General features: G+C 36.5%; 1 protein-coding gene, 2 long non-coding RNA genes and 1 pseudogene across 8 annotated transcripts; 3 read left to right on the top strand and 1 right to left on the bottom strand.

Annotated features, from left to right (window-relative positions):
- Positions 1-2,519: 2,519 nt before the first annotated feature.
- On the top strand, positions 2,520-4,967 carry LOC112176703 (laccase-12). The gene is made up of 5 exons (XM_024314758.2): positions 2,520-2,694; positions 2,781-2,932; positions 3,042-3,415; positions 3,547-4,518; positions 4,608-4,967. The coding sequence occupies exons 1-5, from the start codon at positions 2,590-2,592 to the stop codon at positions 4,739-4,741; spliced, it is 1,737 nt and encodes a 578-aa protein (XP_024170526.1). The 5' UTR covers positions 2,520-2,589; the 3' UTR covers positions 4,742-4,967.
- Positions 4,968-8,160: 3,193 nt separating this feature from the next.
- On the bottom strand, positions 8,161-8,592 carry LOC112183149 (annotated as a pseudogene).
- A 5,892-nt stretch (positions 8,593-14,484) lies between these two features.
- Positions 14,485-15,477, top strand: LOC112179099. Its single transcript, XR_002927641.2, has 3 exons — positions 14,485-15,162; positions 15,254-15,313; positions 15,389-15,477. It is a non-coding gene; the product is annotated as an uncharacterized LOC112179099 (long non-coding RNA).
- Positions 15,478-17,112: 1,635 nt separating this feature from the next.
- LOC112179081 lies at positions 17,113-19,962 on the top strand. Of its 6 annotated transcripts, XR_002927637.2 has the most exons (7): positions 17,133-17,239; positions 17,521-17,593; positions 17,680-17,784; positions 17,896-17,971; positions 18,159-18,232; positions 19,253-19,355; positions 19,449-19,962. It is a non-coding gene; the product is annotated as an uncharacterized LOC112179081 (long non-coding RNA). The 6 variants fall into 6 exon arrangements; XR_002927638.2 differs by lacking the exon at positions 17,521-17,593 and having other exon boundaries at positions 17,113-17,239; XR_002927632.2 differs by having other exon boundaries at positions 17,117-17,239; positions 17,363-17,784.
- The last annotated feature ends 310 nt before the right edge of the window (positions 19,963-20,272 follow it).

Below are 20,272 nucleotides of genomic sequence, written 5' to 3'. Positions count from 1 at the left end.
AACAAAGCAAAATCAGACCTTTTTTTTTTGGGAAAGTTCGCATTAAGAATTCAAAATAATATAAGCAGAGTTCTGGGTATACAAGTAGATTAGCTCCCCTTTCTGTACCTGGTTGTTCCTAACCGAGCGTGAGGCTAAGCCTCTCAGCTTGGCTGGGTTCCAAACTCTTTAAAAGAAAAAAAGGAAGAAAAGATTACTCGACACTATCCATTTTCTATGCAGCATTCAGATCACCCAACTCGATCCGCTTTGATAATTTTTTTTTTTTTTGAAAAGATAAAATAATTATTAATTAAGCGGATTTATTATGAGTTGGTAGACTGATTCCAGATCCATTTAGAATATTAACCCGCAAATGTTAAATCAGCATTATTTTATGCCGTTCAAATAATATTATCGGTCGCATCATTATTTATATGCTTCACACTTTAATTAAGGGGGGTGAAATTTGCACACCCCCTTTTACATTCGACACACCCTTTGCATTATTTTAATATTTCTTATCAATCCATTATATTTCTCTTCCAAAACTACCCTTCTCTCTCTCTTTCCCCTTCTGATCCAAATCTCAGACTCTCTCTCCCTCCCCCCCTCTATGTTATTGAAATTGCAGCTCTTCTTCCGCCTGAATCTGAACCTGAATCTGACCCATCTCATTGTAATCCTCCGCCACCCACATCCCAACATCAAGAACAATCTTTATCTCCAAACCACGTCCTGAAAGTTGCAGAACCAGCGATCCTGGGATCATCGCCGCCGCCGCCGGAGATAGACTTCCCAATCAAATGCCCCCTCGACGAGAAGCTCAGCCTGGACTGGGTCCAGAAGCTCATGTCCATCTTCGATTGGTCTTCAAGAAATCTAACACCAACCCAATTCCCGGAGGTTCTTCCCGTCCGGGTTTTCGATTCCTTGGTTCTTTGCGCCTCCAAGATTCTCCACAAATAACCAATTGCGTCAAGATCGACGACTGCGGCCCTGACTCCACCGTCGTCGTCGTCGTCGTCGGAGACGTCCACGGCCAGTTGCACGACGTTCTTTTTCTTCTGAAGGATGCTGGGTACCCTTCAGAGAATCGAGTCTTCGTCTTCAATGGGGATTATGTTGACAGAGGAGCTTGGGGTCTTGAGACTTTCTTGATTTTACTGGCTTGGAAAGTGTTGATGCCGAAGTGGAAACCGGGAGGGAGGGAGGGGGAGGGGGAGAGAGGGAGAGGGGGAGGGGGAAGGGTAGTTTTAGAAGAGAAATATAGTTGATTGATAAGAAATATTAAAAAATACAGAGGGTGTGTGGAATGTAAAAGGGGGTGTGCAAATTTCACCCCCCTTAATTAATTACTATTTCAATGTGAAAGCCATACATTAATCCCAACATATGCTTCTGCATAGTATCTTGATGTTGTCGTAGTCACTAATTAACTAATTTTGACTTTTGCTCTCCTATTATCCTATTCTTCTATGTATTCTTTGAATTAAAGGAAAGAGGAGAGAAAAGAAAAGGACATTACAAAAATATGGGTGAGTATCCCAGTGACTGGCTACCTAATTCATATATAACAGAATTACTACTGCAACTCGAGTTAAGCTATCTGTTTAAGTAAGTTCTAACAGAATAGCAGTTAGAGATGCTGGTGTTATTGGTGGACAAATCAAACTCTCCATTTTAGATCGAGATGACTTAAACCAACCATCTAACAATATTGTCTACCCGACTAAACTACCATTTCGATCGTGACCTTCACAGGTTGTGGACTACATAAACACTGTACCTTAACGGTAAATTAGGTTGTTAAATTGACCATTATTTTAGTTTATAGTTACTTAACAAGATCGATCCAATTCTTTATATATTCTAGTTCTTTATTATTTGGTTTAATTATAAGGGTTTAGAGATTACTTTACTTTATGACAAATCAAAACCATTAATTCGGCCATTTCAATTCCTTTTCCTTTTTGGACCGACAAGAGATATTTTTTTTTCTTGCTCTTTTGAGAGAGATTTTAAACCATTTAGAAAGAATACATTAAGGGAGACAAGAATTAGTTCCCAAGAAAATTAATAGTTACATACATATGAGCTAAAAATGTCATAACCACGAGAATTACCCATTTGTACTCATAATCAATAGCAAGAATTTCCGCACAATTTCTCAAAAGTATCGAAGCTAACGAAGCACTTGCAACTAAATAAACATGCAAGAATAATTCCATAAAAATGGATAATATATGATGAATTAATGGATTTGATTTGTGCGTGTAAACGAAACGAACAGGGGTCAAATTGGCGAAAACCCTAAAGAAATTCATTAATTCAATCAGAAAGAAGACTTGTAAAGCAAACCTTCATTATTGATCGATCTTAATCGGTAGCATAGGCAAGTGGATGCAACCGTGCAACAACTACTCCTATAGAGCTGAACTAATTAAGTTCATCAATCAAAAACGTAACTGCATTCCAACCTCAAACAACAAACCTGTATTTTCCCATATATAAAAGCATCCCCCATCTCTCACTTTGTCACTCATTAATCCAATATCTCGATATCCAAACTAAACCTTAAGCAAAGCATACGACGCTAGCTAGTTCTCAATGGAGGCACTCAATAGCATTTTCCTACTAGGCCTTTGCCTTCTCTTTGCTTCATCGGCAATGTCGACCTTGGCCGATCCCAAAGCTCACCACCATGAATTTGTTGTAAGTTCTTTTTCTATTATTTAGTTCATTCTATTCTTTTCCTTTTTATTCAGATACTAATTAACCGTGCAATGGAACTAATATAGATCCAAGCAACACCAGTGAAGAGGCTGTGCAAGACCCACAATACCATCACAGTGAATGGACAGTTCCCTGGACCAACCTTGGAAGTAAACAATGGCGACACTCTGGTCGTCAAAGTCACTAACAAAGCTCGATATAATGTCACCATTCACTGGTAAATATATCTGATCGAACCCAAATTACAATAACGAGTTCGGTTAATAACCACATAATATATTTGCATGACATTATCAGTTATTGACATGAAAATGTATACACTTCAGGCATGGCATTCGGCAAATGAGAACCGGATGGGCGGATGGCCCCGAGTTTGTTACTCAATGTCCTATTAGACCAGGAGGGAGTTACACCTACCGGTTTACAATCCAAGGTCAAGAAGGTACTCTCTGGTGGCACGCTCATAGCTCATGGCTTAGAGCCACCGTGTATGGAGCACTTATTATTCATCCGAAACAAGGAGACTCGTATCCATTCACTAAACCGAATCGTCAAGCAACACTTCTTCTTGGTGAGTGGTGGGATGGTAACCCTATTGACGTGGTGAGGAGGGCGACTCGTACGGGAGCAGCTCCAAATGTTTCTAACGCATATACCATTAACGGTCAACCCGGAGATCTTTACAGTTGCTCCAGCAAAGGTTTGATTCAAACTCCCATTGAATATATATTCTAAATAAATCATGATAGAATTACGCAATCAAGTGCTGAAAGTTGAACAGATGAATTGCAACTTATTATAATTCTTAACTTATTATTTCTATGCATGCAGGCACCGTCATAGTTCCAATAGACTCTGGTGAGACCAACCTACTGAGAGTGATAAACGCCGCCCTCAACCAACCTCTTTTCTTCTCCGTCGCCAACCATAAACTGACTGTGGTTAGTGCTGATGCCTCGTACACCAAGCCTTTCACCACCAAAGTTCTCATGCTAGGCCCAGGCCAGACTACTGATGTTTTAATCACCGGGGACCAGCCACCATCTCGATACTACTTGGCGGCGAGTGCCTATTTCAGTGCACAAAATGCTGCATTTGACAACACCACCACCACAGCCATTCTTGAATACAAGTCCATTCGTTGCAACACTACAAGTTGCAAAAAGGGTAAAACAGTAATTAAACCCACAATGCCAAAGCTGCCAGCTTTCAATGACACAAACACTGCATCTGCCTTCACTAAGAGCTTCAGAAGCCCTAGAAAAGTCGAAGTCCCAACTGAAATCGACGAGAACCTCTTCTTCACAATCGGTCTCGGACTCAACAAATGCCCTAAGCACTTTCGATCTAGAAGATGCCAAGGCCCCAATGGCACGCGCTTCACTGCTAGCATGAACAATGTCTCATTTGTGCTTCCGAACAACATGTCAATTCTCCAAGCTTACCAGCAAAACATTCCTGGAGTATACACTAGTGATTTTCCAGCCAACCCGCCACGGAAATTTGATTACACTGGGAATGTCAGCCGCTCGCTTTGGCAACCGAGTTCTGGAACAAAGGGATACAAGTTGAAGTACGGGTCTAGAGTGCAGGTGGTGTTACAAGACACAAGTATTGTCACACCCGAGGACCATCCCATTCATCTCCATGGTTATGATTTCTACATCCTTGCAGAGGGTTTCGGAAATTTCAACCCCAAGACTGATACTAAAATGTTTAATCTTGTTGATCCACCTCTAAGGAACACGGTCGCGGTGCCCGCAAATGGTTGGGCAGTCATCAGATTTGTAGCTGACAATCCAGGTAACAATTCCTAACAATCTTGGGTTACATAATATATATGAATTCAATGACTTAATACTCACACATGCCTATTTGACCCTAATATATAGGTGCTTGGATGATGCATTGTCACTTGGATGTTCATATCAACTGGGGTTTAGCCATGGTTTTCTTGGTGGACAATGGAGTTGGGGAGCTGCAATCAATAGAGCCACCACCAGCGGATTATCCTCTGTGTTCTTAAGATCAACAATCATCAATTAAAGGGAGTCAGGATTTCGTTCTTTTGGTCCCCCTAAATTCAGGGTGTACGCAGTTCGTGGTTTTTGCTCAGTGTTGTTTTTGATACTTGTAGCCGTTTTAAGAAGATAGTCATGGGGTTGCAGAACTCCGTACTACATTACTTTAGTCGAACACAGATGTATGAGTTTTGATTCATAGATGTTTCCCTTCAAGGGCAGTGATAATGATCTTCATTGAGTTCAATGATATTATGACTTGAAAATTATATAATGCCCTAGCTGGTAGCTCGGACATAAATCGTAATTAAACATCAAGCCTACGTACGCATCCACAGGGCTACTTATTATTACTAGCTAGCGTTTCAGTTCGAGGGAGAAAAAAAGGCCAATCACTTCAAGTCACTCAACCAAAATTCAGTTCCCTAAAATGTCGATTAATCCTTTTCCACAAAAAACAAAAAAAGAAATGTCGATTAATCTTATCTTATATCTTATATAATCTTATATAATAAAGCCAATTCTCAGGGAGAATGGTTAAATTTTTGAACTACCTATTTTACCCATGGTTCATTAAAAACTCTATAATTTATAATCTAACACATAAAGGATATATTGGTAATTGAAAATATTGGAAACAAAAAAAAAACAAAAAAAACAAAAGAAGCAAAACATAACGTGGGAGGTGAGAGTGAGGGAGTGGGATAGCATTGTCCAAGGAGTGGGATTTATAACTGCAATAGTCCAAAAAAATAATCAAAAAAATAATTATTTCTACAAAATCTTACTAACAAAAAAACTATAAAAATTAATTTATGCATGCAAATTAATTAGGATAAAATAGGAAACAATATCTCTATTCTCTAATATAAACTAAGGAATTTCCCCAAATATAGGATTGGATGTTCGTACATATGATTTACAATTTTGTTTTTCAAGAAAATAAGCAAATTGACATGTGCGGAGCACATGTTAAGAGGCTAGTATTATATAAAGCAAATTGTTTGGAATGATGGTTAAATTTTTGAAACTCCTATTATGCCCTTTATTGATTGAATTGTTTAAAAAATAAAAATGATATTACAAGGCTAAAATAATAAATAAACAAAATCAGTTTTTTCATTTCAAGAAATTATAAACAAAAAACAAGGAAAAAATACCCACGTTTTTGTTGCCTTCAAAAAAAAATTTCTTTTTGTTTAATTTCCTTAAAATTTTCAGTTTTTTAATTTTTTTAATAAAAGCAAATTGGCAAGCACGTAGTGCATGCCAAGATGCTAGTATATGATTAAGCCAATTGTTAGGAGGGATGGTTAAATTTTTGAACTACCATATATGTCCTCACATAATAAAGATATTAGTAAATAAATTATTTCTACATGAAGATAAGATAGTCAATATACTATATCAAATTTGAAAAAAATTTAATAGCTCCCATGAAAAAATGAAAATATTCCCTAAAATTAAGAGAGAAACTACTCATAACTTTTTAAATTAAAATAAAAGTCAAAGTAATAAGAAAAAAGTCTCATACTTAATCAAGCACTAACCGACATTTTAGGAAACTTGGGAGTAAATTATTTACTCATGTCTCATCCCTTGATTAAGCAAGAACTACTAAAATAGACTGATGTTTGTGTGTCGAAAAACATGAGATAATTGAGCACAAGCATGTAGGACAAAGGATGTATGCAGCTGGGAGAACTTTCAACTACGTACTTATCTAACACAACAGCAAGTTGAGCACAAGCATGTGGGAGTAAACCCTAAGGATGTACTCAAAATTCAAAACAACCAAACTAAGTGAAGGGACATCAAATTTGTCCACCACTTTTATTTTGTAGTGATATCACCACCTTATTATAATAAAGCCAATTCTCAGGGAGAATGGTTAAATTTTTGAACTACCTATTTTACCCATGGTTCATTAAAAACTCTATAATTTATAATCTAACACATAAAGGATATATTGGTAATTGAAAATATTGGAAACAAAAAAAAAACAAAAAAACAAAAGAAGCAAAACATAACGTGGGAGGTGAGAGTGAGGGAGTGGGATAGCATTGTCCAAGGAGTGGGATTTATAACTGCAATAGTCCAAAAAAATAATCAAAAAATAATTATTTCTACAAAATCTTACTAACAAAAAAACTATAAAAATTAATTTATGCATGCAAATTAATTAGGATAAAATAGGAAACAATATCTCTATTCTCTAATATAAACTAAGGAATTTCCCCAAATATAGGATTGGATGTTCGTACATATGATTTACAATTTTGTTTTTCAAGAAAATAAGCAAATTGACATGTGCGGAGCACATGTTAAGAGGCTAGTATTATATAAAGCAAATTGTTTGGAATGATGGTTAAATTTTTGAAACTCCTATTATGCCCTTTATTGATTGAATTGTTTAAAAAATAAAAATGATATTACAAGGCTAAAATAATAAATAAACAAAATCAGTTTTTTCATTTCAAGAAATTATAAACAAAAAACAAGGAAAAAATACCCACGTTTTTGTTGCCTTCAAAAAAAATTTCTTTTTGTTTAATTTCCTTAAAATTTTCAGTTTTTTAATTTTTTTAATAAAAGCAAATTGGCAAGCACGTAGTGCATGCCAAGATGCTAGTATATGATTAAGCCAATTGTTAGGAGGGATGGTTAAATTTTTGAACTACCATATATGTCCTCACATAATAAAGATATTAGTAAATAAATTATTTCTACATGAAGATAAGATAGTCAATATACTATATCAAATTTGAAAAAAATTTAATAGCTCCCATGAAAAAATGAAAATATTCCCTAAAATTAAGAGAGAAACTACTCATAACTTTTTAAATTAAAATAAAAGTCAAAGTAATAAGAAAAAAGTCTCATACTTAATCAAGCACTAACCGACATTTTAGGAAACTTGGGAGTAAATTATTTACTCATGTCTCATCCCTTGATTAAGCAAGAACTACTAAAATAGACTGATGTTTGTGTGTCGAAAAACATGAGATAATTGAGCACAAGCATGTAGGACAAAGGATGTATGCAGCTGGGAGAACTTTCAACTACGTACTTATCTAACACAACAGCAAGTTGAGCACAAGCATGTGGGAGTAAACCCTAAGGATGTACTCAAAATTCAAAACAACCAAACTAAGTGAAGGGACATCAAATTTGTCCACCACTTTTATTTTGTAGTGATATCACCACCTTATTAAAACTTATCACGTCATATTGAATTAATCTAATATTTAAATTTTTTTTTTTAATAAAACATCATGATTAACTATAATTATGTTTTATAACACTTGACAATTTTATATTGAGTGGTTGTATCACCACTAAAGTATTGGTGCATGGTGAGCAAATTTGAATCCTAAATGAAGAGAGCCAAAAGTAATGACAAATGGAACATCTTATTGGAAGCTTAAGATCTTGGCTTCTCCTTTTTCTCCTTGAAGAGTGCCAAAAGTGATATTCCAGAAACCTTCACGACCTTGAAATGGACTCCACGAATAGCACCAACAGAATGCCCCGTACGACCAAATCCAGCAATGAGCACCTCGTCATTCTCTTCAATGTAGTTTAGGCAACCATCATTTGGCACAAAGGCAGCAATCTGCTTCTTTCCATTTTTGATAAGCTGAACTCGAGCACACTTTCTGATGGCAGAGTTAGGCTGCTTAGCTTCTATACCAATTTTCTCAAGAACAATGCCTTTTGCATGGGAATATCCAGCAAATGGTTTCTTTCACTCATTTCCAAGATGTGACTTCTTGTATGACTTGTTAGCTTACCTTTGTCTTCTATGGTGGTTCTTCAGCTTGCGGGTAGCTTCCATATAACGTGTCTTCCCCATGATGATCAAATTCAACTAACGTTGCCCACCCACAACACAGAGAGAGAGAGAGTATAACAGAAATTTTTTTAAAGATCGACAATAGGTTTTCAGTTCATTGACAGCAACTTTTCGATTCGTTGATAGTATTTTTTTCAGTTGTTAGTAGTAGTTTTTCGATAAATAACATTAGTTGTCTGGATGTAGTGGCATTTTTGTAAATAATGAAAAATAAAAGTACGGTGGCTCTTTTATAAAATATTAATATTTCTTATATGTTGGTGGCTTTATGAGGGATAAAAACATAAGACCTTGTCCCAATACCCAAAATATTTTCACTCACTCCACCAGCAGATTAGAATTCACACTCACCCAATTTAAACGTGAAATAGCTCAATTATAAAATTACAAAGCATGCCACTCATATTCTCTCTCTCTCTCTCTCTCTCTCTCTCTCTCTCTCTCTCTCTTAAGCATTGCTCACTTTTAAAACTGTTCTCTCAGTTCAAACCTTTCCTAGACATCACAATTTCTCTTGAGTATGCCTAGTGAGAAAGAGTTAATACAATAAGTCATTTTTATTGATTAAGGCATAATTTCCATTACATAAATCTTGGAAAAATAAAGGACTATATTAATCAAAATATGCAGCATCCTTGTGCAATTCTTTGGCAGATTTGAAGTCCGCTATGGTGAGATTGACGTTGGCATCATCACCATCATCTTCTTCTTCATCGGTGAAATGTGCCTCTTGATCTCTTGCTTCTCTATATGATTTTTATAATGTGCAGCCAATTTGTTGCTTGCATTGCATTGTTTGAACCACTGTTCAATAGATCCACATCGATGGCATGCATCATTATGATTTCCTCCCTTGAATTGAGATGCATCTTGTGCATGAGGACAAGATTGACGTCCTTTTTAGACTATGGAGCCACGCCTATGGCCGGCAGCCTTGTGTCCTCCTCTCCCACATTGGCCTTTGTTGCCACGTGCTCCCGCTCCATTTTGGCAGTTTCCTTCCTTTGTAGGGCGGTTATATGGACCAAAACGTCCATTTTGTCCCTTAATTTTAGGGTTCCACTCCTTGCGTCCTCCTTTGGGTGCATTATTATAATTCTCCTTAGTTCCGATAGGCCTTGAATTATAATTCTTCACGAGGATATTATCATGTTTTTCAGCTACAGACATTAATTAGCTAAGGAAATCTCGTGATCCGTCTAGCACTGTACTCTCCTCTGTATTGCTTTGACACTAAAATTGCTAAGACGGGGAAGGTGGAGAGAGTTTTCTTAATTAGCTGTTGCTCCGTAATAGGTTGTTCATAGAACCCCAACATGGTTTTGAGGCGTAGAGCTTCTGAATTATATTCAGCTACAGACTTGAAGTCGGCGAATCGTAGATTACTCCATTGAACTCTCAAGTCGGGGAGGAGGGAGTCCTTGACATTGCCAAATCGCTCTTCTAGTGCAACCCCTAATTATCTAGCATCCTTAATTGCCATGTACTCCAATCGGAGTGATTTTTCCATGTGGCATCTCATCAAGATGAGAGCGGTGGCATTATTTGTAGTCGTACGCTCAAAATTAAGCGCAGGGTTTAGTGCCTGAATTACGAGGAGGATCCCTTTTGAATTGAGATGGTTCTCAACATTCGTGACCCAACTATGATATTATGAGCTAGTTGTGTCAAGTATAGGAAAGTCAACTTCGGCTTCGACATCCTGAAAACAAGAAGAAGAAAAATATTAGTTTTGGAGTTAAAACTTCCACGACAACTAATAAATAATAAGATTTCCGAGCTTTGCTACCAAAAAATCGATTTTCAAGAAATTTTGGATTAGACTGAAACAATGATGTTTAGATGGTCATAAATCGATGCTTACGGACGCTCTTAGTTCGCTAATAGCATGAATCCCCACGATTCTACTTTTCAAGAATCGAACCCACATTATAAGAAAGATGGGATGTCGAAGAAGGGAGGTTGCAAGTCCCTGAAGAAAAAGAAGAGAATGAGGAATTTAAATTTCAAAAGCAGTAACTTTAATTTAAAACTTACTTGTTAATTCGAAGCTTGAAACCTTGAGTCTTGAATTCTTGAAACCTTGAGATAATGAAAGTCGAGTTAGGAAGCCTTAGGTGGTTCGGTGGTGATGTGCAGCCGGTTTTGGGCTGTAGGTTGTAGTTGCTGCCGGTTGATAGCACAGGGCAGAAAAGCTAACCAAGCTAGCTGGAGGACACAGACGCTGCAGGGGCAGCAGAGTACATGAGCAGCAGGGGGTGCGGTGCAAGGCTGCAAGCACACGGGTACGCAAGCAGGCAGCGGCGGGCGTAGGGGCACATAGCGTGGGACACGGGCGGGGCAAGCTGCGGTGATGGCTAGGCTAGCTCGGGCTAGGGGCAGCTTTGTGAAGGAGTTGGTTTCGGTTTTGGTTTTCTGTTTTGTGGTTAGAACTCGTGCTGATAACGTGCTTTAGAATGAGGGATTTCGAGAGAGATTGATGAGAGAATTATGCATTCAATATTGAGAATAGGAGCCCTATATATAGGGATTAGAAAGTACATGTTCTAATGTTATAAGGAAAACTATTCCGAATAGGACTAGGAATTCTAGAACAATTTTCTCTCCTATTACAATTATGAAAGTAATCCTAGTTTGAATAGGCACATATAAGTCAATTTCTTTCAACAATAATTACATTATGAGAAAAAAAAAAACTTATAATTACATTAACTAGAAGCCTTGATTTTATTGACAAAACATGCCCAACAAAGTCAGAAAGCCTAAAGTTTAAGTGAACAAAGTTGATTTGGACAAAAAAAGCCCTCAATTTCACTAGGCTCAAACTTTGGACTAAGAGGCCTCAAGTTTTTTTAAGTCTTTAATTAAACATTGGGCCATAAAGTCATATACCAGCATTTTGACATAAACAGTTCATAAGTATCTAGATTAAGTGAGGCATTCTCAAGAGTGAGGCCCAAGGCGATTGCCTTAGTTGTCTTACCCACGGGCTGGTCCGATCGGACACAATACTATTTCAGAATACACATAGGAACACACACACACAAATGACCTCCTTACTTTAAGAATTTGAGGATTTTGATTATTTTACAGTAGTATATGACCTAATTCAATGATTTCAATTGTTGATCCTTTAGATTCTCATGCAAGAATTGTGAATACGAAAAATCAACCAAAGCCATAATTATTTGGTCGTTCAAAATTGTATAAACAAATGTAGTTCGTTAGATAAAATTAAAACGAACACTGTGCTAATCAAATGGTTAAAAGTTTTCCGATTTGGGTAGGATTCATATGTGTGTATGTAACTAGAGAACGAATGATTTAGATTATTAAACTATAAAAACATCCCACACTTCAAGTTTAAGGAGGCTCTCTCTAGATCCTCCCCCATATAGAGGCTCGTTCTAGATAATGAATGGTTTATATATGTTGGTAAAATTATACTTTTAAATGTTTTACTGCAGTTCATTTTTTACGGTCAGATTATTTGCCTCATGTATGGCTCTGATCATCTTCAGTGTTGACTTAGAGAGATGTCCGAAGCCTCACAAATCAGTTGTTGAGTTAAGAAAAGTAGATCGTAATTATAGTGTGAGCACGACTCCTTCATTCTCTCTGCCTTTCTTCATCTGCTATCACAACAGTTATTTACTACCACATTAATCAAATTTGTTGTTGTGAAATTATGTGAGTACAGAAAATAGGTTGTAGCTACAGTGTGAGCATGACTCCTTCATTCTCTTTGCCTTTCTTCATCTACTACACTGCAATTATTTCCTACCACAGTAATCATATTTGCTGTTGTGAAATTGTGTGAGTGCATAGGATCCATCAAGCACCAACATGGTATCATAGCTCTAATATGATCTAAGAGTTTGGGGCTTATTTTGATTCAATTAGGGAGATTTCAAACAGTGAAGTTCTAGAATCAATTTCATCAAAATCATGGCTGACACAAGTAGCAGTACTTGATATAAGTACTATGATCTTTAACAGTGAGAACTATGACTTCTGGAGAATCAAGATGAGAACAATTTTCATCTCACATGATCTTTAGAGTTTTGTCAAAGAAGACTACATTGTGCCTATAGGCGTGGATGCTCTTACCACAGCAGAGTAATTGGTTTTGAAGAGCAACATCCGAAAAGGGATGCTAAAGCCCTCGCTGTGATTCAAGGTGTAGTAACCGATGATGCCTTCCACATTTCAAATGAGGAGGCAGCAAACACTACTTGCAAGAAGAATCCAGAGGTACAACAAAGGTTAGAGAAATAAAATTTCAGTTTTTAAGAAGGAATTTTGAATATACCCAAATGAAAAAGGATGAATTTCATTAAATGAAATCATATGGTGAAGTTATCCCAGAGAAAAGGATAGTTCAAAAAATTCTTCTCGGTTTGACTAAAAAGTATGAAACGATAGTTGCAATCATTAATTAAAGAAACAAAAGATATGAAGACCTTGAGTGAAGAGGCTGTTATAACAATTCTCAAAACTTTTGATTACAGATTAGAAACACACGCTAAGAATAAAACAAAGAGTGCTTTTCAATATCTTAACATTGGTTTGAGAGAGAATCAGAGTGGTTCTAATCAAGATATAAGTAGCTTTTTCCAAGTTTAAAAAGAACTGGAAAGGAAAAGGAAAAAAATGGGATAGAAAGACTAATATGTCAATAAAGAATACTGACAACATTAGCATTAGTAGTTCTCCTCTGCCAGAGTGCAAGGTTTGTAGAAAACACCACAGTGGTATCTTGATTACACGCATTTTTATATGCGTAATTGCACTCTAAATACTAGAATTAAGCTAATCCTCAAGTTAATTAATATGTAATTAACCCATTTTTATTTATTTGTAGAAAATAAGCGGAGTCATGGATATCAGAAGAAATTGACGCGAAATCGAAGCAAATAATGAAAAAATGAAGAAAAGAAGAATTTCTGTTAATTAATTATTCTTTTCATTAATTAATCATTGGATAATGATTAATTAATAGAGATTTAATCATCAGAGCATCATCACGTGCAGAAGCATGCATCAATTAAACAATTATTTGTTTAATTAAGTTCAGCCACTCAAAAAATGACACGTGGCAGTCCATAATCATCCTACTCTCTCACGCACCAGTATTGCCAGCCCTGTTGTCTTCTTTTCTTTAAAGCCAATCTGTTGCCGACACGGTAGCATGAACTTATCCCTTCTGCTTTTCGCGACGAAGCCGACCACACATTACCATATTCCCAACCACAGATATACCTCTCACCCTATTCTCTCACGGAGAACCTAGAGATGAACAGGAGCCGCACACCACAAAAAAACTGGGCAGCCCTTTGAGCTGCTCTCTTCTCCCATCCTCTCCCTTCCATTTTTCCATTCTCTTAATTTTCTTTTGGGTATTTGAGAATTACTCACCCAAAGATTCCAAGCATCAAAAGACTTCATCATCATCAAGATTTAAAGATTGGGTAAAAGTGGAGAGCTATAAATCAAGACTTGTCATGATTACTTCATAGCAATTGTGACTTTTTCTTGTTACTTCTCACTTCTTTTCATTTTTTCCTCTTTAATTGATGTTAATTTAATTATGGATTGTGAGTAATTCTCTAGTTGGGGGCTAGGGTTGTGTGCCCTAACCCAAATTTGATGTAATGGATGCTTAATTTAATTTATATATGGAATTTGTTAATTATTGGATGCTTGTGTTTTGTGATAATTGATTAGAATGCATGCTTAGGAATTGTCAACTCTTGCACTACTACAAAAATCGAAACACACAACACTCATCACACAACAGAACTAAATTTTGCTGTTGTGTGTTAACACGAACTCTATCATACAACGGTACAAATATGTTTCTGTTGTGTGAATGTAAGCAAATTGAAAACTTTTTTTTTAAGAAGATATTGCACAACTTAGTTAAGAAGTTTCCGTTGTGTGAATGTGAGGCCTAGATGGAGGGAAATGAGCACATAATTCCTTCCCAGAAGGAGCTCAATTTGAACTATCCTCACAACATTTTTTTTATATCTGTTGTATAAGAAATGTTGTATGAACTTTGAGAAATCCTCTAGGTACACCTAGTGCAAGACGCACAAATTTGTACAACAGATTGTCATAGTTCTGTTGTCTGAGCATGGAAGCAACTCAGCAAGTTGCATAGCGCGGTAAAGTTTCAATTTGATGAAACCAATGTAGGCATAGGCGGCAAATTTTCCCTCCCAACCTGCTTTGTCATAATACACTCACACAACGGTCCTTTATTTATCGGTTGTTAGAGAAACTTGAGACAAATTGAAGTCTCCCACTAAACAACTTAATTGAAGCCTGACAGCCACTCTTACTCCTTTACTCTCCCCCAATTACTCCCACACACCAAACCCGACAATCACTCTTACTCAATCCTTTCAAAACAGCAACCCACTCTTACTGGAAACCAAATCCAAAATAGCCAGCAACTAAAGGATGAATCAAACCATAGAAATCAAACCCACTTCTCTACTACCATCTATTACGATTTTTGGATCTCGATTTGGAAAACTAGGGCTTTGAAACGAAGTTCTTCAGGTTTGTTTCGTGTGCTTTCGCCTTGTTTCAGTTTTCTATTGTTTTCCGAATGAAAAGTCAGTGATTACGATGGATTGAAGGTTTGTTTCAGGGTTCCGTTATGATGGTGGACTGAGGTCATTGATACTTTGGAATTTCTTTCCCCAAAAAGGTTTGTTCTTCTTCTTCTTGGGTTTGTTCTTCTTCTTCTTCTTCTTCTTTGGATAATTTAAGTGGATTTGCACAGATCTTGGTCTGTCTTGACCATCAACCACCATTATCTCTCTTTCCCGGACTGTTACTTAGCTGGTCGACGTTATCAAGAGATGATTCCAGGTCCACTTTACTTCTCTGGTGAAATTTGGGCTTTTTTTTTTTTTGCAAGAACTTTCTTGGGTTTGTTCTTCTTTCTGGGTTTACAGGAAAAAATGAATTTGGGTTTAGTGGTATAGTGCTAAAGGTTGAGTCTTTATGTATTGTTCTTCGATTTTCTTGTTTCTCTGTGTAATTTGAAGTACAAATTGAAATTGTGGTTTTGTTTCTCTGGGTTTACACGAAAAAGTTTAAGCTTACTATTTCAGTTAAGTATATTGTCCAATACCTTATATTTTGATTGTTATAATCCATGTTGCCCTCAAACCAATTTATTGTGTCTTCTATTATAGGTTCAACTAAATACTTACGACAATGACAAACACCTAGCACACCTGCACAACTTGTAGATGCATGCTTATAACGTAATGTGTGTATTTATAGCTAATGCACAATATGTTTTGTGTATTGGCTGAATTTAAAAGTTCAACTATTTTTATTGCCAAATTATGTTCTTTTCCAATACCATTTTCATTTTTTGTTCCCTTGATTGCATGTGACAGAGATGCTGAACTTGAAGAGTGCAAATGAGTACAAATATCTGCAGCAAAGCAATTGTTATTCCATTACTGGAGTTGATGATGTTGAAGAATTTCGTGTGGTCAAGGTAGGTTTTCATTTTTAATTCAACAGATCATCTCTACTTGTGAATTCTTAAAGATATATGATTAGGAATGTGTATTTACATGCATGTGAACTCACTATTTTCAGGAAGCTCTAGATGTTGTCCATATTAACAAGGAAGACCAACAAAGTGTCTTTGCAATGCTTGCTGCAGTCTTGTGGCTGGGAAACATCTCATTTAGTGTGATTGATAATGAAAATCATGTGGAAGCTGTGGCAGATGAAGGTAACACAATGTTGATGATAGACTGAAAAAAAAAAAAAAAGAATCTATATTATTGTTATATTATGTTTTTTACAAGTGGTGTTTGCCATGAAGCATTGTGATTTACAAATCATATCGAACATGCATCCTGTTATGGAGAATATTGAGTTATCTTTGTATGTCTGATAGTTCTCAACCTTCTCTCTGGGGGACTGTGAATTATTTATATGCATGAAATCCATTTGTTAGTTCCTTCCCCAGTTAGTCCTAAAATTAATGATCCAAATGGGAAAAAGAACTTTGGTCCTTGGATCTGGTAGGATCTCCAGAATAATGTTGAAATCTTAATAGTAAGAGTAAGTATATAAGTTGAACATATATTTTGGGATCATTTAGCTTTTTTGTATGGGCTGTATAATAATATTTTAGACTGTTTAAGTTTACCCTTATAGTTCACTGTCCTTTTTTATTTTTCTGAGTTTTGTGTTCTAAAAGATGCAAATTTCATCCCCAGGTCTGTTTACTGTTGCTAAATTGGTTGGATGTAGCCCGGAAGAGCTTACACTTGCTTTATCAATTAAGAGATTGGACATTAACATCCTTGTGATCATTCTCATTGGTCTGCAGTCTCAGCTTCAAAGCCTTCCTGGTTCTCCCTCGAAAGGTATGTCTCCTCAATTTAATTTTAATTGAAATTTCTGGGCTTCTGATGTTTATTATGTACCTTTTATCATCACGTGATTGAATTTTTTAAACTTTTGCTAGGTTGTTGTTAATCCTGTGTCTAGTTAACTTGATAAATTATATTGATTGAGGAGCAATAGCCAGCGATGGGTTCAATGAGAGCATAGGGATTTGCGATGAGAGCGGAATTTGCCATGCCAGTACCGGGATTCGGTAAGAATTTTATTGACTATTTGTCATACAAGGAAATGTAATGATAAATTGTCATACAAGTTTGAGGCATTAGGCTGAAATTACGGTTTACCTGAGTTATTCTCACATATAACTTTTATCTAGGCTGTTATGTCGGTGTAGGAAGGCTGTTAAGAGGATTATTATGATGTCAAAGCTAGTGTGAGTAGATTACATTCATGATTTATTGTATTTATTGGCTGTATTTGGCTTACGATGGCGTGTTTCTTACATGGGGGATTTTAAATTGAACAACTTTCAAGATGGTGTTCTATCATCTGTGTTTATGGTTGGGCTTCTCATGGCCTCACCCATCTTTGCATTCTTGGCAAAGAGGTGAGTACTTGTGTAACTGGATGAGCTGTGAATTTATTCGAGATGTGATTTAGCCGATTTGATTTATAAGTTCATGTGCGTTGTAGCCACAATCCTTTTAGGCTGATTGGAGTTGGGCTATCTATTTGGACATTTGCCATAGCTGGGTGTGGTAGTTCATTTAATTTATGATCCATTGCAATATGTCGCATGTAAGTGTGACTATCTTTACACTATGTTTTTCTTTTGGGTTGGCTTTATATTACATCATTAGTATCTCTCTGTGCTAGATACTGAGTTATAACTGGGTTTTGCCTTTGTAGGCTGGTTGGAGTCGGTGAGGCATCTTTCATAAGTCTTGCAGCTCCATTCATTGATGACCATGCCCCTGCAGATTAGGTCCTTCCCCTACATCTTTATCCTTTCGTATTGGTTTTCATAATTAGAAATAGGGATTATGGCTGGAACTAAAAGGTATAAAAAAAAATAAAAAAATAAAATAAAGAAGAAGGAAAATGATACAATTTCTAATATGCTCTTCATGATGCTCCTAATTTTGCTGAGTATTTGTTCATTGTGGGTCCAGAAATCAGCATGGCTGGCAATATTTTACATGTGTATACCGACTGGAGTTGCTATAGGCTATGTTCTGGTGGATTTGTAAGTTTTAGATGTGGCAAGCTATCTTCCTATCTTTTTAATATATATGGATCTTTGTTGTTTGAATTTGGAATGTAATTTCCTTTATATTTTGAGTTGGTGTTGGAGCTTGTTAATGGGAGGCTAATCAATATAATTTTAGATATAGGTGCAATTTGCAAGCAGATTTTGGAATGCAGAATGTATGTTTGTCAGTTTTCATCCTAAGAGAAATTCATTTGCCTTTATAGCCTCTTTCATGGATTTCTGACAATGCTCCACAGTTGAGCATTCTTTGATTAAAATTTAAAAGCTCCAGTTTCCTATCATCTGGTAAAACTTTGTTGGATATCCATGACATCGACGATAAAATCAATTTCATATTTTAGGTTCTGTAATGATGGTGCTAGCTGTACACACATCCAGAGACTAGTTTCTCTCTCTCTCTCTTTCTTTCTCTTTTTTTTTTCCCTTCTTCTTTCTCTACCCACCAAACTACAGAACCAATGGACCCAGCAAATAGCTTATTTTTGTTCCTTCTTTCAACCAAAAAAATTTATTTCCTCCCTGCTCTTTGAAGGTTCCCCTCCACTGTAAATATTGGCATTAATTCTCAGTGGCATTTCTCCCCATATTTTAGAGGTTCTTTCCTTTACAGAGGTAATGGGAAGTTTTTAGTACCACCTAATGGCAACTAATTTTCATTGCAAAGAATCATCTATCATATAAACTAATTATATCTTCCGTATTTTCTCCTAGCTCCTACATGTTCTGAATTACTCTTAAATTCTTTATATAGGAAACCTACTTTTATATTTAACTTGAGAAATCATCAGTTCTTTTAGCTGTGTGTTTATTAGTGCTTTTACAGATTTTAGGGTAATCATTATTAGGAAGCTAATATATAAGCTTCTTTTGGTGTGTTTTAGTCCTCATCAAGTATGATAATTTTATTTATTCATGGCTATTGATATATAGTCCCAATTTTTCACTGTAGTAGATATGTATTATAATAACATTATCCTTTAACTCACTGCCTAGGTGGGAGAGAGCATCAATTGGCGTTGAGCATTCTGGGGAGAGGCCCTTCTAATGCTTCCCTTTGCTGTCTTGGTTTTTGCGGTGAAACCATTGCAGCTGAAAGGTGCCTCTTTTCTTGTGCTGCATCATCTTTAATAACTACTTTAGTTTTTATGATCCCTCAGAATTTTAACATTTGAACTAACTTGTCCTTTAGGTTTACCTCCTACTGAATCGACAGAGCTTTTGGAATCTATTGAAACTAGTCCTTTAATAGCAGGTATTGCAGGTTCTATTATTGTTTGGCAATGCTGCATCTATAGTGAGAAATCCCACTTGCACATTTTGCTTTGTGGCATCAGACTTCAACAAGTCAATATAAACGCTGATCACCTGCAATTGGGTCATTAGATTTTCCATCAGAATAGTATAAGTGAACAAGATAAAAGTAAATTGCATGAAATACGAATATTACTGGGGGACAGTAATCATTATATTGGGCCCCAATAATTCATTAAATGGGGTCTTTAATTGAAAGACTTACATCAGTTTCGATCTCCCCCTCTTGGATGATTACTCTGAGGTCATGCTTGGTGATCCGGCATAGAAGATCAATGCTGATCCAGACTCAGTTATGTTCAAACAGAAACATTTGATTCCAATGCAGATGTAATCAGTATGAAATACAGAAATTGAATTGTTGTACCATATTAAACCAGGTTGTGTACTTACGTGTCTTTTGTAGCAATGTTGAAGAAGTCTCGATATTGTCTTGCCACTGATGGGTCTAGTGTCTTCCATGTTGGCTTATCGCAATTGACACCCTTGATCTTGATTTTGTTCTCCACTTTTCTCTGGGCGTGCGGCATGATTCCCGCTTTCTTAGGTGCAGCTCTCTTCCTCATTTTTGCTTATTCAGGAGTGTCGTACTCCCATTACTCCTCTTGCCTTCTTGACACCCCTCCTATATGTCTTCACATTCTTCTCTATTGAATGTATCTCCGCAGTTTTCTTCTGTTTTTGCTGTTTGATTTGGGCACC

This window comes from Rosa chinensis, chromosome 1, assembly GCF_002994745.2.
Source record: "Rosa chinensis cultivar Old Blush chromosome 1, RchiOBHm-V2, whole genome shotgun sequence".
Lineage (NCBI taxonomy): Eukaryota > Viridiplantae > Streptophyta > Magnoliopsida > Rosales > Rosaceae > Rosa > Rosa chinensis.
Note: the sequence above shows the minus strand (reverse complement) of the source record. Positions and strands in the feature narration are given on the sequence as shown.